Source organism: Megalopta genalis, chromosome 6, assembly GCF_051020955.1.
Source record: "Megalopta genalis isolate 19385.01 chromosome 6, iyMegGena1_principal, whole genome shotgun sequence".
Taxonomy (NCBI): domain Eukaryota; kingdom Metazoa; phylum Arthropoda; class Insecta; order Hymenoptera; family Halictidae; genus Megalopta; species Megalopta genalis.
This window is the reverse complement of record NC_135018.1, coordinates 16571040-16595369: the sequence shown is the minus strand read 5'-3', so window position 1 is coordinate 16595369 and position 24330 is coordinate 16571040. Positions and strand designations below refer to the sequence as shown.

Here is a 24330-nt window from a genome sequence, read left to right as displayed (position 1 = left end):
AAATCGATGAAACGAATACAACAATTTACTTTCTGATGAGAAGTTGGAATATTACTTTCTGGAATGTTATATTATCTATGTGTACATATATGAATTTATTTCTCCGATCCATATACGTAGAGGTTTCTCCATTTGCACAACTGTTCTTAATCTCAACATCGCCTACTTTACGTTTTCTGCGCACGATTGTGATAGTCACTTTGGCTCAGAAATTGAGATCAATCCTAATTTCTGCATCGACTATCCTCGCTGGATCCTCGATCGTATCTTCTGTTAATCTCGCTTGCTTCAATTAATTAATTAATTTAATTTACATTCCACTCTAGCGTCAGGCCCAAGTTGGAATGGCATTCGTACAATTTTATTGTAGTATTTGCTTTTTTAGTATATTGCACGATGTGTTGTAGATTCGTAAACAATCGCGGCGATACGGACTTATGTTTTTTGTTACAATGTCATATTAATAACTGCGAAATGGCACCTAGATCAAAATCATGTACAGAAAAATGCAACGGTACGAATAAACAATTCCCTTTTAACCCGATTATGGTAGCCGTCACGACCCCCTCGCAACTTTGAACAAGCCATCGTTAATGTTCGTTAATATAATTATTTAAAAATCAATGTAATTCTCTATGAATTCATCGAGTTTGCAACGTATTAACGTAAATTTACTTGCGCCTACTAATTTGGAAACAATATTTACCGAGACAATAACTGGCACTAATTGGCAGTCCGGTTATGAATTGCACAGTGTCGTTCCGTTAGTCTCAAAATGGCTCCCGAGTGAAAGAAAAGAGTATATTTTTAATACAAGTTTTATTCTGCGCATAGCGAACCGTGCGCCGCAAATCCATAAACAATAGTAAAATACGACCAGTTTCCTTCCAGGGACTGTTCAATGTCACTCGGCCGACTCCAAGATGGCGGCCAGATTAGTTACACCCATAGCACCGATCTCCCAATTACCCGTGACTTATTAACTGCTCATTCAGAGTCGCAACGATCCATATACAGAACGCCGGTGGCGTCGATCTAGTTCGGAATCGCTTTAAACGCGTTTCTCGCCGTCAATCACGGATGCATCTTGCCTACTTTGAAAACGTTCCCCAGATCATCTCGCCGACGCAACGACGAAGACGACGACGACAGGACGATGATTCATAATGATCTACGGTCTCCGGGGACAGGTGGGGGGGAGAGGGCAAAAAATGGCGTCGATGCGCGAAATCTGTTTTATCCGCGGTGAAACGCGGATAAATCTGAAATGTGGGTTTGGAGCAAGGAGGTCCTACGGCCGGCTGTAACGGTGATCCCGTATAAATAATTGATGAGAAGCCACACGTATACGCCGGAGGCTGGTGCTCCGATTTGTAATTGTAATTTCGCGGGATACTTGCCCGGTTAAGCAACGTAATTACGTCGCGGACTCGTTATCGAGCGGATTCTTGGCTGGCAAAGGGGATCCCGAGCCTCTGCGCACGCAAAATCTGATTTCCTTTTTATGGGGGTGGACGGCGAGGGGGGGCCGTGACATCGAATGGAAATCGTGACAACGATCCATCGCACCTGTCGGCTTCGGAAATTAGCTTTCCACGCTGGTCTTTCTACACGCTTCAAAAGACTCAATGGTAGATTAAACCGGAGGATTCGTCCGACTTCTTCTGAGTAGCTGTACTCCTATACTGTTCGACGAAAATATAAGCCGCACCAAGAATTATTCAATCCTCTGTTTTATTGGATCACGTAAATTAGATCTTCTTTCGAGCCTGGAACAGTGATGGCGAACCTTTTCGAGAAGTGGGACAAGTTTTGTTCATTATTCTTTTTTTTTTATATTATTGCGTTGGCAACTAAGTAATTGCCGATTTGTTCAATGAAATAAAAAATTCTTTTTACTTGGAATGAAGTTTAATCTGTGATGTGTATTTTCCATTTTGTTCGATGACCTTTTGCCGTCTCTCTGACAACTTGAAAATTCCGCGCTCGTAGAAAGTCTGATCCTTTTCGGCCAAAAACGCTCAGATTGTGCAGAAAAATGGACAATTTGGGAACAGGAGATACGATTATTCCGACTTTGCACCATGTTTTTATAATCGTTGACAATCGGTAACTATTGGGTTGGCAACTAAGTAATTGCCGATTTGTTCAATGAAATAGAAAATTCTTTTTACTTGGAATGAAGTTTAATCTGTAATGTATTTTCCATTTTGTTCGACGACCTTTTGCCGTCTCTCTGACAACTTGAAAATTCCACGCTCGTAGAAAGTCTGATCCTTTTCGGCCAAAAACTGAGTTAAGTGAGATTTTACAGCGTCATCATCGTTAAAAGTTTTACCACGAAGGGAGTTGTCCAGGGATCGAAATAAGTGGTAATCCGATGGCGCGAGATCAGGGCTATATGGTGGGTGTAACATCGATTCCCAACCAATATCCATCAATTTTTGCCGAGTGGACAAAGACGTGTGCGGCCTAGCATTGTCCTGCTGGAAAATGACACCTTTACGATTGACCAATTCTGGTCGCTTTTCCTTGACCGCTGCATTCAATTTGTCCAGTTGCTAACATTCACGGATAATAAAAAATAACATAATAATAATAATAAATAATTTTATAATATAACATTTATGGATATCATAAAAATGGGAGTGAGAGACATCTATAACTGAAATCAGCAATTACTTAGTTGCCAACCCAATAGTTCGTGGCTCGCTAAGTCAGTGGCTTCGCTTGGAAAGGGGTAGGGGAGAATGGTTAAAAACTACTTCTTTTGATTCTTTCTAAAAAATAAGTTTATAAAAGTCTGTGTGCACTTAGAGAACATGCACTCCATCTCGAAGGAAGAATCGAGTGATACTTGTATTCTTCATTCTCCGTTTGAAAATATTCACACTTTATTTACTGGAACTCTAACGAAATATTGTCGTCTTGAACAATATTTTTATAAATTCTCGACAGTTGATACGTAACGTGTTCGTCGCTGTTTTTAGTTTTCATTCGAGCATATTAACAGAAATAGAGTAGACGAGTATTTTTCACCTTTCGTTTGAAATCCCCGCGTATTTGCTAAAAACTGTTGTGAAACGAGGTGTTTACAACAACGCGATTATTTGTAAATAAGCTCATTACGTTCCCAGCTTTGTTTTCTCATAAAGCGATTAAAAGACTAAATATCCGACTGAATAGTAGAAACTGCTTCGAACAGAAGCCATTCGCGTTTTAAATGGCAACTACTTATTCTCGTCCGTAAATATATAAAATCCGCTTTAGCGATTAGAAACTTTATTTGTACACGAAACTGGGGCGCAGAATCATCGAACTGTCATGACGAGTAAATGATATCGTTTCTTTCTCAGCTGTACGCGATCGAACAAGTAACCAAGATTAATCGAGTTTTTGAAGGGAGAAATCGCGAACACGATTGAGAAATGGAGCCTCGTCGCGGCAGGAGGACGCGATTCGGATCACCGTCCTGTTTAATGGAATTGAATCCTGAAGGACGAGACTAACGAGTCCCGTTTAACCGTAGAAAATTAAGGCGTCCGTGAGAAAATGAGCCTCGGCAAGCCTTTGACGCTATCACGCAATGAACAATCAATATTGGATTCTGTAGTAAAGGGTTCCTAATTTTTATGGAACAGAAATGGATGAACTTCGACCCTAGAGAATTCCATATACAGTCACTTACTGAAATATTTTTAGCACTTTCTTGAACGGAACAAATTTTGAAAATTAGGCTAAAAGTAACTTGATTATTTTTTTCAAATGTTAGATTGACTCGTTTATTGAATGATCAGTAAACAAATTTTTACAAAAATTATAATCGATTGAAATGACGAGAGAAATAAGAGAAATAAGAAAATAATGTTTTTCAACTCTTTTATCTAAGCCGAAAACGAAAACTTAGTGCAGAGGTAAGGTATAAGTATCGAAAATCATAAAAATCAACAGATTTTGTACGGTTATCGGCCCAAAGGCTTGAAAAGCTGCGATTTTTCACGATCTTTAATTGCTTGTAGTTCATGACTAGTCTGCGAATTTTATGCATTTATGGGAAAACAAGTAAGAGAAATACGGAATAGTGAAATTATGAGAAGAATTTACAAAAATTGTTGCATTATTTTCAATTGACTGAATTCGTTAAAGCAATGAATACGTTTTCAATAATCTGTTGTTTTACACAATTAATGTAGGCAATTTTTATTTCGCATAAAGATCCGCTGTCTGTTCATGACAACGTTACGGAGGCTGGTTGTTCGAACTTTCATCCTAGGCTCAGGTGAGAAAGTTAGAGAACAAGGTTCTCTATTATTCTTGCCGTACCAATCAATTGCAAGTTTTACAAAAATTTGTTTAAACATTGTCCGGTGAACTCTCTAAGATCTCGAAAACGATTCGAGTCATTTGGTCCAATTTTTAAAAAGTTTTTTCTTCTCAAAAGGTGGCCGAATATTTCAGCGTGTGAGTGTAGAAGCAATAATCCTTGACTCGTTAAATCTTCGCCGTTGGCTAATTGTACGACAATGAATATTCATTCCGGATGGAGTTTCTATACTTTTGTCGACCGTAGTTAATAAGATTGATTTCGAGTCTATGAAAATCTGACAGAAGGTTGGTGACAAGGATCAAAGGATACGTGGAATGCGTCATGAAATTTAGGCCAACGTGGGTAGCTGAAAAACGGTAAGAAACGACCCACGCCGTGCCGCGCCGCGCCGCCGGCCTGTTCTCGATACGCAGACGTTTTGCTCGTTATTTACGTATCGAAAGAACGGAGAAAATCCTTTCCTCGTTACACACCTACGGAGCTCATTCAACAACATTTCTATGAATCCGTTCAAACTCTCCGCCATGTCGATAATTCAGGGCTGCAGCGGATAATATTGCGCGTAATCGATAGACACATTTCTAGCGTTCACAGTGGTTTTGAAACATTGTACTTCATCATTCTGCAATTTACTTCAAATAGCCGCTCGCTCGAAAACCGAATTCTAAAATTGCAATTACGCTGGAATCGGTAGCGAAGAAGCTAATTACAAAATTGGTGGATCACATTACACGAGCGATTCGTTATTAGACTGTGAATTTTCTGCGTTTCGGGTGAAACGCGCAATTGCAAAATCATTGGAATAATTTCGGAATATTGTTACATCATTTTCGACTTGTTAATAATATTTACATTTTTTTACCGCACGATTTTCTTTACTGCTACACTGTTTGTCTTTCGAGAATATCAGTTTGTGTTTTTTTATCGTATGTCTAAACTTTCCGTAACGATTAAATATCGATAACAAATAGTGAAGAATTTTATTTCGATTTGAAAGAAAGGAATAATACTCATAATCATGAAATTATGTTCCGAATCTTTATTCCGCGTCAATGACGAAGACATCGCCATTTCGCTTGTGTGACAGACTTGGGCATTATTTCGGATTGTTTCGAATAAATATTTATTCATGATAAATATTCGAATAATTCATTATTCGTCATAAATCATTCTGTCTATTTATTCGAAAAATTTTGTATTCGATTAATTCGAAAAAGTAATATGGAAGAAATAAATCGATAAACTATGAAATAAAAACACTTGATATTCTATCATTTTCATTCAAATTATTTTCCATATGAATCCCCTGCACGAATAAATTCTTATTCGAGTAAAATCTGATTTTCGAATGAATTTTTGTTCGAATACAATTTTGATTCGGACAAATATTTATCTGGATAAATTCTTATCGATTCAATACTTATTCGATAATGTCGATTAAAATTTGATTCGTTAGACTTCATCGTTTATCCGTCATCCGAATAAAATCTTCCCCAACTCCGATGTTTAACAATTGACTTTGGAAATGATTTCGCACAAAGATTCACCGTCTGTCCATTATTCGCAGCCTGTCGCATCTGTTTTCTTTAAAAAAATTTATTAATAATCCCCGACTATTAATCAGCGACTCTTAAAAGTATACACATTAGCTAACTCCTAGAATGAAGACCGCTGTAAGCAGCTTAACATTATTAATTATCGAATTGAACACAACCGCGACGTTCTGCTCCTTACAACTGATTTCAGAAAAATTCGATTTAGCGCAAAGATTCGCCAGTCGCTGTTATTCTTGATAAGAAGATTGATTGAAAAATTGTCGACTATTAAATGTCAATTAGGAGCCTCTAATACGAGGATCGCTCGAAGCAGCCTGGCTTCATTAATTATCGACTTAGGCACAGTTGGGTAGTTCCGTCCTCTACGATCGACTCTAGAAAAATTTGATTTCCGCACAGAGATTCGCGGATCGCTGTTATTTTCCTAAAAAGATCGATTGAGAAATCGTTGGCTGTTAAATCGTCGACTATTAAATGTCTGGCACGAAGATCGTTTGACGCGGCTTAGCTTCATTAATTATCGAATTAGGCACAGCCGCGTCGTTGCTTAGTGACCTGATACTTCCGTTTTAATGCGCCGCTACTTATACTTGTCGTTTAACCGCGCGTTTCCTTTCGTGCGACGACCGAAAGGGTTCGGAACAAAGCGATGATGACTATCTGCGGCCAGAAGAAGGTGCAGGGACCGGACCGTCCGTCGAATGACGCCCCGAAGACGAAGGAAGTGACGTCAGATTATTATACCTAGTTACGGGCCGTACATAGTAACCGGTCGCGGTTGACAAGCCAAGCGTCCACCGTGCTCTTTCGATCCCTTTTCGTGTTCTTTTCTCGGCTGTACCGCAATGTCCGGCTCCGTTCTTCCCTGAGCCGAGGGCCTGTCCTTCGGCTGCGAGATTTTACGCCCTACACGACATTCGAAACCGAAGATCCGGTCGTGGGACGCCTCGCAATCATCCTGAGAACTGTTTCTTCTTCGAAACGAACGACTATACACAGGGTGTCCCAAAAATGTCTCGCAATCCGGAAATGGTGGATTCCTTAGGTTATTTGAAGTAACTTTTTCCTTAGCGAAAATGCAAACCGCGGCTTTGTTTACGAGTTATTAATGAAGAACGCCGACCAATAAGAAGCGAGCTCTGCTGGCGCGAGACGGCCGAGCCAATGAGCGGAGCTGGGCTTCGCGCGCTCGTTGGCTCGGCCGCCTCGCGTCAGCAGAGCTGGGATTCGACCGCTCGACCGCTGGCGCCGTTGGCTCGACTGCCTCGCGGCAGCTGATCTCGTCTCTCATTGGTCACTGTTGTTTTGTTAATAACTCGTTAACGGTGCCACGGAGAAAATTTTTGTAAAGGAAAAAGTTGCTTCAAATGACCTGAGGAACCCGCCACTTTCGGATTGTGAGACATTTTTGAGACACCCTGCATGTTCACAGAATTGTTCTAGCTTGTTTAATTTACGAAATTATCCAGATGAATTTTACACCGTTCGAAAATCGACGATTCGTCCAAAATAAGTGGAGCATTTGGTAAAATTGTGTTCGTAAATTGTGAAATTACGAGAATATGGAATCGATTCGACATTATGAGCAATAATTTCTACGTTATAAATTGAACGGAGTGTAGAACAATTTGTACGTTATGAAATTCATAAATATGCAATAATTTCTGAATTGTGAAGTTAATGTAACATAGAATAATTTCAAAAATTACGAAATCAATAACGTATGGTATAACGACTGCATTACAAACGGAATAAAACATTGAATAATTTGTGAGCTCGTGAATCAATAAATTATGCGTTTATTATAATAATTTCTAATAGTGTGAAATGAAATATTAATTACAGCGAAGCCAATAAATATTCTACGCAATTGAAAATTGATGATCTAGATATAAGCAAGATAATAATGAAATTTGATCATAATTCGAGAAATCATATGTACGCTGTCACGTGACCGATGCAAAATATTTTAATCGTTTTATACGAAAAATTGTATAATTACATTTAAATTTACTGTGTAGGTAGCAATTACTTTTAAATAGTAACAATACGATGCTGAATATGTATCGTTAATTAAACTTTATTAATTGCATTCTAAATTATTCGGTTCGATTCTCGTATTGCAGAAACGTGGAGTCGCCTTTGTTTAATCACTTTTAAAAATTGACAACGCTGTACTTCATTGTCCGAATATGCTTTCGAACATATCGCGCGTGTATCGGAAGAGTTTTAAATTTTAAATGTGCTTACGTTTTTATGTCCTTCAGGTTTTTCGAATCGAATATAAAATATAAAAAACGCCGGGACGACGAATACGGTACATGTAACGTTTAAACACGGAGAGGGAATTTTTAACGAGATTTCATACAGAAAAATTTCACTTCAATGTATGCAGGTACTGTTGGCGACAGTTTTCCCCGCTGACAGTACCGTGCTGAATTTTCACTGCAAAATTGTGATGGATGTTTACTCAAACATTCACCGACCAGTTAAACATTCGTGTTTTTTAAATAGAATCGTACCAAATGTTCCTCGTCCCGCTTGACAATGCACTTGCGTCGTATAGGTGCAAGTTTTAACATTTGCAGCTTTTAAACATATTCCCCTATTATCTGGTTCTAATAACCGAACACTCGCGATTCCTCGATTCGTTCGAATGATAGTGGTTTTCTTTGGGGGGAAAATCCACTGCTTAAAATTAAAAATTAGTAGGATGATCGAAACAATTTAAGAAAAGCAAATATATAGTTGTTAGTGGTTATGACTAGTATTAATAGATTAATATAACAGTACATTTTTAAATCCGTTGTATAAATTATTGTATTTTATTTGAGTTTAATTTACTGTATTTTATTCTATTTTATCTTATTTTAAGATACTGTATTTTATTCTATTTTATCTTATTTTAAGATACTGTATTTTATTTTCTTGTTTTAATTTATATATCTTTTATTGTATGATGTGGGATGAATAAGGAAATGGACAAATGTAATCAGTAAGAAAGTCAATAAAGTTCGTGTATCTGACTGCCAATGTACGTATTACTTTCAATCCTTTACCATGATTATTTCTTCTATGGTGTTTCGGGTTTATATAACCCAGTCCATGTATTCAGTTCATATCACTTATTTAATATTAAAATGTGTTATTTTTTTGTGTCATTTTCAAAAAATATCAAATATTGGACATACTAATTACTATCTCTTATAGGAGACGTATTTATTGACTCCGCTTATTTTTAATCAATAAATATTTACTTCCCTTCTTATTTTCACAGTATAGTCATAACTACTATTTCACTATAATATCGTTTCGCACAACAATCTTAAAAAACATTATGTTACAGTGAAATTTACATTGATATACGCGCATTAACTCGGGTCTATACGAACGCCATCAGACTTTTATGAACACCATAGCGGGGTTAATTGCGCTATAAAGAAATTCTATTATATCTCAATGTCTTTCGATCGATGTAGAACATTTTCGTTTAGCATAAAGACCAGTCTGGCGTTTCGACGCATAGCGGAATGCGTTTGACGAGCCAGTGTCGCGAAGAGAGTGAACGATGCAAAATCGTACAGAGGCAGTAACACCTTGCCTGCACGAAACAATGGCGCATTCCGGCGAATATCGAGCGTCGTCCGGGGGTCTCCTAAACCGTAAAGACACCGTCTGACAAATCACCTGTGCGAGAGGTCGAAGACAAGCATGCCCACTCGCGAACATATGGACCGTACTCGTCGATTTTGGGTACATCTGTACGTGGGTTGTTAGCTGCGTGTACACGAGCCAAGAACAAGATGCCATATATGCGGCCAGCCAGCGATCGCAGATACGTGGGCCAAAGAAGAACGCGTTACAACCGAGCCTTAACCAGCTCGGGCATTTCAAGATTACGGGACTGGCAAGGACTCTCGCGACCGTAAACGCAGTTAGGTAATCGAAACCAGTGTCCAGGCCTCGGCTCTCTGCCCGCCGATTTTCCGCGACTTTCGCCACTTTTCTAGACCATGTTTTTCGAAACGGTCGCTTTTCCTTTCATTTCCCAGTTCACCACTTCGATTTCTCATCAGATGTAATTTAATAAAGAATATCAAACTATACATCCATCTTAACCAGGTGGCTGTTCTTGATGAGAATACTCGTCACGAAGAAATGGCAACATTCTGTGTTACGTCGAGTATACTCGTCACAAAGGAATTGCAACGATCGCTTTTCCTATCATTTCTCAGTTTACCACTTCGATTTTTCATCAGATGGCCGAGACGACTGCTTGCCGATTTTTGGAAATTGTTTCCTCAGTTGATATCACCGTTTAAAAGTAAGTTTTGGATATTTCCCACGCGTCTTCTCTTAAAATAATCACCAGCTTTGCTTTCCTTTTTATCAACTTATCGCTTCGATTTTTAAACGAATGTCCGATGCAATTGCTTTTCAATGTTTGAAAATTACTTCCTCAGCCTTCTTGAAATATTTCTGGATGTATTCCAGACGCGTTTTCAAGAAACAATCGTCGGTTTCGTTTCCCACTGTTTCAACGAATCGCTTCAATTTTTAACGCGTTGGCTGAGGCAGTTTTACTTGCCTATTCTTCGGAATTATCTCCCGATTTGATGCCAAGCAATTGAATAAATTCGTTAATTTTGTTCCAGCGACACACGATTCTTCACCACTTTCGTCCAGTTTCAAGTATTTTCATACACAGGCAATTCGTAATACTATATTTTATTTAGCTCCGTTTTTCGAACGACGTTATCTCACAGACGCACCGGGAAGTTTTCTTTGAAAACATTTTATATAAAGCACATCACATTTCTGCAATTATTTTCCATCGTTGTAGTTTCTGGTGCTTTCTTTTACGAAGATCAACAAACATACCGACTCTTCGCGTCAAAAATCGTCTGATTACAGTGACTTATGTTCCGTCTCGAATGATCATCCAGTTAGCCGTTGCTATCTCTTTAAATATTTACTTTTATAAAAAATTTTAATAAAGAATATCAAAGTATATAACCTCCTAAACTAGTTACCTGTTTTTGACGAGTATACTCGTCCTGAAGAAATGGCAACATTCTGTGTTATGACGAGTATACTCGTCACGAAGAAATGGCAACATTCTTTGTCATAACGAGTATACTCGTCACGAAGTAATGACAACATTCTATGTTATAACAAGTATACTTGTCACGAAGAAATGGCAACATTCTATGTTATGATGATTATACTCGTCACGAAGAAATGGCAACATTCTGTGTTATGATGATTATACTCGTCACGAAGAAAGGGCAACATTCTTTGTTATGACGAATATACTCGTCACGAAGTAATGGCAATGTTATGTCGTCTACTCTGATATTCTTTATTAAATTTTTTATAAAAGTAAATATTTATACAAAATGTGAAGAAAATCAAACAAATACGGTATAATCACAGTGACTTCCACTCTCGCCACGAAGAAATGGCAAGACTTTGTGCTATGACGAGTATACTCGTCGAAACTAGCTATGTAATTGGTTAACTCTCTTAGACAGTGCTAATGCAACTGAAACGTAATGAAACGAAGAAAGACGCAAACTAGGAAGTCAGTTGCAAAAAGACATATGGGACACATAAATTAAAGTATACAAGGAATGTGGTGTTGTTTTTCAGGAGACATACCTGCAACAACTCGAGACGAGAGGAGGCCTGTGGTGCTGCCATGGTTGATTAAACGCCGATCGTTCTGCGACCACTCGACGGGCAATGCTTCGTGTTTCTGAAACAAATTCGAAACACAGAAATGAAAACGCGGGGATAGGAGCCGTCGAAATGGTAGCATTTTCGAGCATCTCTTAGAGCAATTTTAGCTCTCCTTTTAGGTTTGTAAACGCCGAGATGTAGCCTCGCCGAGACTCGTGACTCATTTTAAACAGAATTTCCGACATGTTCGCCAAAGTACCGGTAGCTGAGCGTTATTACTTTGGATACAGTCTGGTGCGTCCCGGTGCACGCAAATCCGGATGCAGAACAGCATGCACCAAAACGTTCGTACGTTTCGGCGGTCGTCTTTGTAAAATATTTTATACGTACGTCCGCCGGTTTATTTACATCGTATTAATATCTATAACCTCGATTTTTGTGTATTCATGGCCTCGTGAAAGTTTTTAGCAGACTGTGAAACATGAAATTCGACAGAACTTTAATTCTATGTATACTTCCCCTTTGAAAGTTCTTCTTCAAAAAGAGCATTTTAATTTTACTGTGCATCACTGTGCAGTTTTAAGAGAGACGTCTTTTCGCTGCACAATTTTTTCGTACAGAGTTTTTAATAGACGTTTTTACTTTTCTTCATGACTATTATATAATCTATATTTTAATTAATAAGAACTATATCTTCTAATCCAGTGCACAAAATTTTGTTAAATTTAAAACACCAAAAGTATAAAATCCTTGTATAGTTATTTCTCGTACATCTCGTCATCGTCTTCAAATACTTGAATTTCTGCTAGTTTACTTTATCATGTTATATGTCACATTTACATTATTTGTTATAACATTTCTCTTTCTCTTTTTTCTTTTTTTCGTTTGCACTCTATGATTGTTATTGTATTTTTTGGATCGTACAACCAAGACTTCTACACGTTATTATTAGTCTTCTAAACATTATTATTATTATTATTATTATTATTATTATTATTATCATTGTCACAATGAAATTAATAACGTCATTTAATTAAATTGTCAGACTGATTGCTGAACTCCTAACATTGATTAAGTATGTGTTCTTGAAATCTTTCGATGAAGATTACTGTTCTGAATAGAAAGTCTTCTAGTACAGCCTAAAGACTCATTTTATTATTTACTTGCTATTTATTTTATTATTTATTTGCTGAAATACGTATTGCTCTTTCATGTTGAACAATTTTCCACTATCTTCTGCTTGACTCGATCAATTCATAAATATACTGGTGTCGCAAATGTCGTAATTAAAAACGAAAGCAAGTGAATTTTTTTGGTAATTCAACGCGACCTTTAAATATTTCGATCTCGCTCTGAAACATCGGGAGTACATTTAGATCGACAATTTGATTTTACGAAGTCTAAGCATGTCCCAGTATTTTTTTGTCAGCTTACGTGTATCTATCATTAGGATGCCATGTTACGAACGACCATAGTCGAGAAAGAGTAGGGAAACACGATCGGCACAAGGAAGCATAATTGTGTTAAAGTCGAATGCGCCCACGCATCACCTATCCACCCACCGTTGCAAACATTCGATCTTTACTCGGAATAAACGGTCGAAAGAGAAACAACAATTCGATTCCTGCGAACAGTTCGCCCACGCGGTGTTCTTTCTACGACCGCTGCATTCGTCAATTATGATATTTGGCAGCTGCCAGACACGGTCCACATATGAAATACAATCTTAGAATCGCCTACTCGAACCACGTTTTCTTTTACAGTCGCCAAAATATTCGATACTCTACACATTTGGGCGAAGACAATGGCACGAAATGGAAAACAGTATTTGAAGTAGAAATCGCAGTTTCAAATAAAAATTGTATCCTACATTAAAAACGAACAGTATCTTAAAAATGTTAAATTCTGCTAGCGTGATTTTTTAAATAGTTTCCGGGAATATTTGGAAAATTGTCCTTTGTTTTTCATAGAGTTTTTTTTTTAAATCTTGTGGAAATAAACTCTAAGCTCTTATTAGCTCTTGCACACGAAATCGAATGTGTTCAGTATTGGTCAATCAAATCGTGGATGCGGCTAACATGTTGTTGCAGGTTTTAATTGCATCGCGTCTCTAATCGAAACGTAAAACAATATCATTGAAATTCGGATGTCCGCCGCAATCGTCCTTGACGATGCTCCTTGCAGGAAATTATTAACTCGGCATCGTTAGTCGTCGCAATAGAGTTTTTAGGCCATCAGCTATCCGTGAGTCACGTTCCATGACGCAATCCTCGCGGTCTTTTATGGTTAAGAACCGAGCGACACGGCTATCTTCGCCGTCGGTTTTCAATATTTCCCGAACGATCTCGAGAACTAGTGTCATCAGACGTAGAATTGGACCTATTCAATTGAATTAGGAGACAACAGCCCACGTAACAGATGGATGAAACATTTTTCCAACTGTTAGCCCGTAGACAAAAAACCTTTTTAGAATTTAGAATTTAGGATTTAGAATTTAGAATTTAGAATTTAGAATTTAGAATTTAGAATTTAGAATTTAGAGTTTAGAGTTTAGAGTTTAGAGTTTAGCGTTTAGAATTTAGAATTTAGAATTTAGAATTTAGAATTTAAAACTTAGAACTTAGAACTTAGAATTTAGAATTTAGAATTTAGAACTTAGAACTTAGAATTTAGAACTTAGAACTTAGAACTTAGAACTTAGAACTTAGAATTTAGAATTTAGAATTTAGAATTTAGAATTTAGAATTTAGAATTTAGAATTTAGAATTTAGAATTTATTTACACGGATTTCAGACCCTTTAGTGTACCAAAAATATTAAAAATTATGCAACAATTATACAAATATTATACAAAAATTATACATTATACAACAGCGACGAAATATCCATCATAGGATTGTAATAATAGTATAGCGTTGCATTTAAATTCCGAAAGTGTACAGTATAGGTTCAAAGCTGTTCATAATTTAACTTTAACGATTTAATTTAATAAATTAAATTGTCCGCAAGCTCGTTAGATTATTCTTTCATTTTTTATTTAATCTTTTTGAGAATATAATTGCAGCGTGTGTTTGTCAAAGTGAGTGTTGTAATAATAAGTGTGCATGTGTAATCGCTGGGCGCAACTAACGAGAGAAAAACTGCGACGGTGCCGCAGCGCCGAAGGAAATGACTGATGTAGGATCGTTTGTCTTGAAATTACCGTGTAAAGTTCGAACAAACGTTGATTTGATGCAAACGATAAAGTAAACCCGAAGAAATTGAACGTTGCGCAGAGCCATCGCTTTTGGATCCAGCCGACTGAACTAGAACGTCTGCTGACCCAAGCATTCGACAGCGTTCGTGTCTTTTTATTGCCGAGATTATTTATAGTTTTACTAAAACTTCTCTAGGATCACCATACGCTACTCCCATGAATTTGGCTACATCAGGTACGCGGCTTCATTTCTATAATTAAACGTTGAATACGCGGTCATTTCCGATGGAAATTTGGCGCCTCTTCGAGCACCACTCACAGGTGTGCTCGGAATATTAATCCCTTATAGACGAACGTCGCGTAATAACTATGATCAGACCTCCTTTCGTCGCATAATAGCGGCTATCAAATAAGTAACCATTGCAAAAGATTACAACCGGGAACGTATCCCTTCATTCGTGCACCCCGTGCATAAAATTAGTCGATAATTTTAAGTGTCACTTCGTGATTAATCTTCGAAGGATTCTAGTGTGTTTTAATCCATTCCCATGGAATACGAATTAGCACGAATGTCCTTAGTACCGACCATCTTATTTACCGCGGTCATTATACATTTCCTGAGAAAGTGCACGCGCCTGTGTACGCACTCGTGCAGCATGTAACAGGATGCACCAGAAAACTTAATTCTATTTTTAACTCCTTTAGTGCCTTAATGAGAGTTCGAAAGAAATCCCGGTTCTCGGGAGAGGATTGATTAAAAATTCAATTCGAACACGTCGTCTAGTTTCGAAGGATTGCGATTTCCATGTTTAATTAATAAATTCTGGATTTTATTCATTTACGACAAAAACAAATTTGCGCAATTTAAAGCAGTATAAAGGTTCGAAGAATTTGAGAACGCCGATGTACCAAAATTTAGCATTATTCGAATATTTTACTCGAATAATTTATTATTCGTTATAAATTATTCTATCTATCTCTTCGAATTGGTCTTTATTCGAATGATTTTTTATTCAACTAATCCTTTATCCGAATAATTTTTTATTCGCATAATTCGAAAAATTCTTTATCCGAATTACTTTTTTATTCGAATAATTTGAAAAATTCTTTATTCGAATAATTTTTTATTGGGATAATTCGAAAAGTTCTTTATTGGAATAATTCGAAAAAAATAATATTGAAAAAATAAACCGACAAACTATAAAAAACCAACGAATTCTTGTTCGAATAAAATTTGATTCGATTGAACATGTATTCGATAGTTTCGAATAAATTAGATAACTAGATAAACTAAACTCGATAAATCTGGATAAATTTGTATTCGATAGCGTCGAATAAAATTTTGTTCGTTAGTCTTTATCTTTCATCCGGCATTCGAATAAAATGTTGCCCAATACTGCGTCGTTCAATTCCTAATTTATGAAGATTAATTAAAATAGAACTATTGTAAGCTGCAGTTAACTTTTTTCCATTGCCATCTATTAGCATTTTGGCACACAATTTCGTGGGACTGTCTACGAATTTTGGAGCAGCTGACAGGAGACGGTTCGCTGCGAATTGCGCGCAGAATGCAGATTCGAGCGCGGACTACCGAAACTGTGCACGTGTAAACAACGTAAACGCTTGTGCATCACGTGTGCAATTAACCACGCGTTCGCATGTGGTGCTCACGTGTTTGCCCAAAACGAGCAGAAAACAGCGGCGTCGTCGCCGCCGACGCGCGCCACAGTTAATCCCATTTTCTCGTCGTCGATTAATACATCGGGGTCCCATCGGGTTCTAATCTTTTCAAATTGCTTAATTCCATTAAACCCCACTCGTCGCTCTCGTAAATAACGAACCCCGGGCACTCCGGAAATTAATGGAAACTTGTCCGCAATAGACGCACCATCGAATCTAACTTAATCCGTTTTGCAGACCACATCCAAAAATAAATTGCCTTATTAGGTATAGTACTTTTCAGCGAAATCGATGCAGAAGCATAAGCTTGGATCAACCGCCGTTTATCAAGGAGAAAGTTAAGTGCGATTCTCTCTGCATAAAAAAAAACAAGAATTCGGACAAACGTCCTTAGTTTAATCGTCACTGCTGTCTCTACCGGGTGTGACATAAGTAGACTGCGGAGTTTATGCGTTCACGATCAAAACTGGTCGGTGCGGTTCGAAACAGAGAGAGTGTAGAAATTGATAGATTTAAAAAATGTCAATGCACTGAGATTATCCCTTTTCAGACGTCACTTTCGAACCAATTTTTACGATCGATACAATTATCCATTTGTGTGTGCGGCTATTTTATATCAGTTTTATATTGCTTTTCACTCTTCTCGTTCTTCAGATCATGCGTTCCAGATCATTTTCGTGTTGTACGATCGAAAATGTTAGTACGTTCGGTCTTCCCTTCGAAGATTGAATAAAATCCGGAACAAAAATTGAATAAAAATTTAATTATAAAACCGCAGAGAATTCCAAACCGTCTACGAATCATTCTTGAACGAACAATGAAAGTAAAACAAACGAATGAAAGCGAATAGAATCCATCGAACGGCGAATCGAATGGTTCGACGTGAAATTGTTTATCAGAAAAGTGTTCGAGTATCCTGCTGTCTAGGCGAACGACAAAAGCAGACTCGACGAGTAAATTAATATTAATACAGGACATTAGAAAGCGATTCGAGAGCTGCGTTACGCCACGGCACACAGACAAATCGAACAGCCTTAATCGCTTCGGAAGTGAATATAAGAACGTACACGGACACTCGCCTTAATACGTCGCCTCGGCGCAAAATTGTCGAAAAGACGAAAAAGATTCGCCGAGATTGCCATGCTCGGGCGCCGTTGCACCGATGATTTAACGGCCGGTTCTTATTCGCGTAACGGTGCAATTAGGTAGCCGCATCTCGAGATCGGGCCGGTCATTCGGAGCCAGGCTGGCCTATCTTTCATCTCGGCTCGCATAAGCCAGACATGTGGCAGACGCGATTCTCCCCGGTCCTTCGCGTTTCTCATTGTGAAGAGCTCGCGAACCGTGGTCCCGGTTCCCGCGTTTCGTTTCGAACCGGCGTTTTATTCTGCGCCCATTTGTCTGCCTTTCCACCTTTGCAACGTGCGTCGTCTTCGCCGCGATCTAAACTTTGCTCACTGTCGTATGTCACCACGATGGCCAGTTAACACTCTGTTTACCGATAGCATTAGCACTTTGTTACGGATAACATCGACGGTAAATGGCAACACTGAATTTAGTTGGACCTTTTCTCGTTTTTGCTGTAAAATTTGTCTTCGTTAATTGCAAGATGCAGAAACTACATGGACATTTATTTGTTCTCTTGATCATTTCGGCGAGTTGACGGTAACACAGTAATATTTTCGAATTGTGTCAGTCTTTTTACTATTTTAACCTTGATCTACTAATTTTTGTCAGAAATGCATAAAATTCGCAGTGTAATTATAATGTATACTGAGATTAAGAAATTTATTCAGCGATTTCCGATGGTAGAATCTGTACAATTTTAACAATTTTAAATTGAATAGCATAAAATCGATCATTCGATCCATTCGATCGATCATAGCATTAGCACTTTGTTACAGATAACATCGACGGTAAATGGAAACACTGAATTTAGTTGGATCTTTTCTCGTTTTTGCTGTAAAATTTGTCTTCGTTAATTGCAAGATGCAGAAACTACATAGACATTTATTTGTTCTCTTAATCATTTCGGCGAGTTGACGGTAACACAGTAATATTTTTGAATTGTGTCAGTCTTTTTACTATTTTAACCTTGATCTACTAATTTTTGTCAGAAATGCGTAAAATTCGCAGTGTAATTATAGCGTATGCTTAGATTAAGAAATTTATTCAGCAATTTCCGATGGCAGAATGAATCTTTACAATTTTAACAATTTTAAATTGAATAGTAAAAAGTCTTAAAAAGATATCAATCTTTTAGTATCTTTTATTTAAAAAAGGCCTAATGAATTAATTAGTCTGCATCTTTGCACATGTTCTTATTATACTTCCATTACAGACACACAAATTTTCCCTGTTTAAAAAATAACGACCTTTTGTTACTTTTTCGTAAAAACGGATCTATCGAATTAATTAGTCTGAAACATTGCACATGCATTTATTATACTTTCATGAAGTTTTACTGTTATCTCACGAGGTGAGTGGAAGAAGCTGATTTTTGCAGTCGTTTTTCTTCTTCTCCTTTGCGATGGAAGAGACGCGAAATGCTTCAAATACAATTTTATGCATTTAAGGTAAGAACGAGTAAGCGACAAACACTTCGAAAGAATTTATAAAAATTATAAAAATATTATAATCTTATCTTTGATGTACTGTGACACGATTAAACGAAGAAATACAATTTCATCCGATCTCCGTTCTACACTACTGACACAGAAACATTTTATTTTGCACAACGATCGGCAGTCTAATTACAACAAAATCAAAAATACTGCTAACTAGACCGCAGATCGTATGCACGCGTGAGAAAAGATATGGGCAGATGTTGAAAACAGCAACAACATGGAACGCGAACAACGACTTTCTAAAATGATCGCACGACCGAAAATGCAATCCGCGTAGACAGTTTTTATTTGTCTGAAAGATCCGCGCTCTATTCATCACTATTCTTAGATTTTTCGATGACTAATGGCAAGTGAGAAGGTAAGTGCATTGCACCGAATGAATGGCCGTGGAATGCAGATTGCGAAGTGCATTGTACCGGGGACGTGATTGTAGGATGTTGGAAATCGAACATGTTGCTCTTTGACGAGTCACTTTACCGTAATGAATTTTTGGTCAACTCCTTTTCTCCGGAGTTATCAAGGTCAGTTTTTTATAGGTCGATCTACAATTTTGTCGTAACCATGTTTTAGGAGATGTTGAGACGAATTCGGCAAGCAGCATAACATACAGTTTTCCCCTTGATAACTCCGGAAGAAAAGGATCGACGAAAAATTTGGTACGATCATCTTAAAGCTCTTCTTAAATCATGTTGTTTTAGCTGAAAAAAAATTCCAATCAAACCACAGAATAAATTAAACTGATCACATTCTGTAGCTAGTGCAGATTAGCATGTGGCGCAAAGTAAACCTAGTATATGAGCCGTTTATTTTGAAAGTGGCATAAGTCACTTTACCGTAATGAGAAGTGGTGATTTTTTAATGTTTATACGAAATTATTTATACTGAGAAAAATATCACTATCCTGAGATAACAAATACAAGTAAATCTTCTCGAAAGTTAGCATCCATATTTTTAAACCTGTTAAAACGCAAACCCTTAAATATTAGGGGGACCGGAAAGTTATGTCGTTTGTTTACATTAACTTCAAACAGATAAATATGCGCAGAAACGACATTACTTTCTGGTCCCCCTAATATATCGACTTAAAAACAAAGTGACTTGTGCCACTTTCAAAATAAACGGCTCACATGTAGCGACAAAACCCGAGTGTACAACTGTTATCGATACGAATAAACAAAGAAAGCTGTTCGTATATTCGTAGAAGACAGAATACGATTCGATCTCGTATGGACATTAGGATCGTAGGAGTCCTGCGGGATCTCCGGATCCGTCTGTAATTTTTAACCTTCGCTGGAACATGGGTCGCTGGCCTGTATATCGACTTCGGCAATTAATCGAGCCCGCGGACGCCCATCGTATGATATATCGCGTGTTTACAGGTATCCTCAAGAGGCACACGCGCGCAAACGATGCACTCGAGTACGTCCTCGTGGGCGCATATCTGCGCGATCGTATTTACGATGTGCGTTCGAGAAGATCGGACCAACTCGACCGTAGAACCCGACGCGATCTGCGTCTCGCGACGCGAGTCGAATTCTTTCGACTCTGGGAACAGGAATCGAGAAGGTGTTAATCTCGTATTATAACGAAACTTTCCGCCGATGAAACCTGTACTCGGCGGGGGTATCGATTCTCTGCCACGTTGCTTTCTTTGGCTGCTCTCTCTCGCAACAGAAAATCGATCTACAGTTAGTAAAGATAATAATCGGACACCTTTTAAATGGTTACAACTAGACCGCGGATAAATTCGTGTAAATTCTCATTTTCATGCGCCATTTTATGGCCATTTTATCTCCGTCGTCGACTGAAACATTGATCGTTGTACCGAGAAAACAAAAATGCATGTAGACCTTGTCGATTTATACGTTTCATTATTTATAAATGCATAAAAATACGCAGTCTTGTTAATATTTTTTTTTTCAAATTCGAACGAATGATTTGAATTTTAAGTAAGTTAATTTTTGCTTCGAACACTGAACAGAGAATTACTAAATGTTGTTTTTTCTGCGAGTCTACAACGAAAATGTTAACAATGCATTTTGTAGATTCGGATAACCTTCATGTATGCCGAAAATTTCATCGAAATAGGAGTTAACGTTGCCATGGGATAACGAAAGTCGCTACAAAGAAGGTCAGTCTAACATCTCGAAAAAAGTGCAATTCGTTTGATCGAATTTTAAAAATGTTGTGGCGTTTCAAAAGCCGTGCGAACATCGTTGTTACAACTTAGAGGTAAAATTATATTATTATGTTAATATCTCGTTAGAAAATGAGGCCAAATTTTGCCTACTTATTTTTTAATAAGATTTATTCTAGCAACAGTTCGTAAAACTGTTTTGTTCAAGAAAATTTGGCGAGGTTGCACAATTCAGAAATAAATTTACGATTCTATGATTAGAAAGCAGGCTTTAGTTTGTTGTGATTAATTATATTTCAGCAGTTAGTGGGTAATTAGTATCTAATTGCATTCTATTTTGACGCGAGGTTCAAGTTCAATATTCTCTTAATGGAATTTTTGCAAAAATAAATCGGGGTGCTCCAGCGGTTTTTAGAAGCAGAATTATTAATATCAGACAATTAGAACGTATTTTCAACTCGCTGAAACATGTCAGGTAATTCTTTCCTAATTAACGGAACACGTTTTCTATACGTAGTATCCACGGTTCTGTAAGACAAACTTTTATGCGAAGAATTTTCAATAAATAATTAGAATTCTTGTATTCGGTAAAACTTCAGAAATCTTCCTTCGGCGTGATCTATTTTTAACGAAGCAAGTAAAGTTTGTGGAAGATTATCAAAGGATTCAAAAGAATGGCTACTTGTTTTCTTTTAAATTATCTGTGGATTATATCCAGTGTTTTAAACGTGAATATGTTCGATGTTCACCAGGAACGATGTTTCAAAAATTAATTCATACTATCCAAGTACCAGCGAAATAATATTCGAATGTAATCCTAAAAGTAACTTATTTATTAAACATTACTGCAAATAATTCTCCATTCTTAATAATCTTGTTCTTTGTTCTAAAAACATCTTTCTACTAAGAATTTTTAAACGTAACTCTCGATTAAAAATCGCCAAAAATAACTTTCGATTAAAAATCGCTGAAAATAATTCTCGATTAAAAATCGTCAAAAATAACTCTCGGTTAAAAAATCGCCAAAAATAATTCTCGATTAAAAAATGCCGAAAATAATTCTCGATTAAAGGTCGCTAAAAATAATTCACAATTGAAAACGACCAAAAAGAATTCTCCATTAAAAAATCACTAGGATCAGCTGTCTACCTAGTACTCCGATAAACTTCCTAAACAATGTAAACACACTCGGCAAACACGCGCGCGAGATTCAAATTTTAAACTACATTCTGACGGTCCAAGTCGTAAGCTGGTATATTACGAAAGTTTGTTCAACGTTCGGACGGAAATTTGGGTCCGTCTGAATCCATCGCATAAATATTAGTAGACTATCTCATAGTTACGTCTACTACCAATATAATCTAAGTCCTGTTAGTTTCTGAAAATTAATCGAAACACACTTTTACTTGTTTCGTTAAGATCCATACGAAAAACCGACGTGTCCAGAAGTAATATCTCAAAGATACGACATAAAAATTGATCGAGCGAAGCTACAAGTAATCCCAAGTATCCACAATTTTATTTTTATTAAAAAGGTTCGAAAATCGAGTATTATCTACTGAGAGCCTATTAATCGAATTTTTCAAATTCCGAACAATTTTTCTCTACACGACGATCCCAAAGAAAACGATTCGATTCGAAAATGATTCGATCATCGTAGTTATTCTCGCTAAACAAGTTATTAAGATATTTCGACTTGTAAATGATATATTTCCGAAAATGATAAAATCATTATAACGTGCAGGTAACGTGCGAACCAAGAGAATCGTCGGCGTTCTCTGTCGAGCCGTCGACACGGCAAACAGACGTGTTGACGAACCGACAGCACGCTGCCACGTGGACGGGTTATCGGTCAGACCGGCACCACGGGCTATTAATCGTACGATATGGCTGCGAACGGCACTCACCTCGGTTCGAAAAGCTGTCCCGGCGATAAGTGATACGCAGGTGATCCCTTGTGGCTCGTCCTTACGTGAAGAGAACCGATGTAGCACTGACAGTTCCACCATCCCTCTCTCCTCGATCGCGCGAAATCCCACTCTGCTTAGCCCTACGACTCCCTCTCTCCGTCCTACTCCCACCAATTTGCCCGTGACTCGGTAGACAAGGATCGACGGACGACCGGGGTTGTTTATGCGTCAACAATCAAAATAGATCGACAGCGTCAGAGCGAACCCGCCGGGTCCCGATAACGGGGGCTGCGAAACCACCCTTGTCGGACCGAACAGCATTTACGCAAGCTCGTTCATTAACTTATCGTGCGGGAACTTTTTCCGCGAAGTTTTTAACCCTCGCTTTAGGGGGGCATTTGCTCGGCAAAGTCGGATTATTCGGCGAACTCGCTCGTGAAAATTCTGGAAAAAAATTCGACCGCTTTGAAGCTGCACGGGCACGTAGAATGAAATTTTTCCCCCGATTTTCTGGTCCAAAATTGCGGCTCTGCGAAATTAAACCCTTCTACTATAATCTGCTTCACGGCGAAAGCGATTGAAATTTATTCGACGTCTAGTTGCTTTTTAGAAGGTTTAGAACGTTCGGTATGTCTAGGTTTACTTTGACGCTGGAATATTGACGGCGAAGGCTAGAATTAAATCGTGTATTAAGAATTTTGTGTGTTTTATTCGAGAAAGATTTGTCGATAGAGACTGGAAAGTTTATTTGCAAGGATATTTGTAGATTCGAGGAGAGAAATAATTTATTGCATTATTGTGCACATTTGTGAATATGATTTTTATCATAAACAAGATACGTACTATCCTCTTAGCAACAATAACAATTATTGCATATTGTTGCAATAATTCATTGCAACAATATTGAGTGCAGCGAGTAGTTAATAATTTCTGAAAGAAGTAATTCGAACTTACAAAGTTGTATTTTCTACTATTATTCAGAATTTTATCGTTTATTAATAATTTTGTATATTTTATTCGAGAAAGATTTGTCGATAGAGACTGGAAAGTTTATTTACAAGGATATTTGTAGATACGAGGAGAGAGATAATTTATTGCATTATTGTGTACATTTGTGATTATAATTTTTATCATAAACAAGATACGTACTATCCTCTTAGCAATAATAACAATTATTGAATATTGTTGCAATAATTCATTACAACAATATTGAGTG

At 37.6% G+C, this 24330-nt stretch overlaps 1 protein-coding gene across 1 annotated transcript in view; it reads right to left on the bottom strand.

Moving 5' to 3' along the window:
* The window catches only part of LOC117228099 (uncharacterized), a 68325-nt gene extending 45100 nt beyond the window's left edge, over positions 1 to 23225 (bottom strand). The window contains exons 1-2 of the mRNA XM_076523300.1: positions 23112 to 23225; positions 11545 to 11641 (exon numbers count right to left, since the gene is read on the bottom strand). Of these exons, the coding sequence (XP_076379415.1) occupies positions 11545 to 11586 (42 nt within the window). The 5' untranslated portion in view covers positions 11587 to 11641; positions 23112 to 23225. The remainder of the gene's footprint in view (positions 1 to 11544; positions 11642 to 23111) is intronic.
* Positions 23226 to 24330: the final 1105 nt, after the last annotated feature.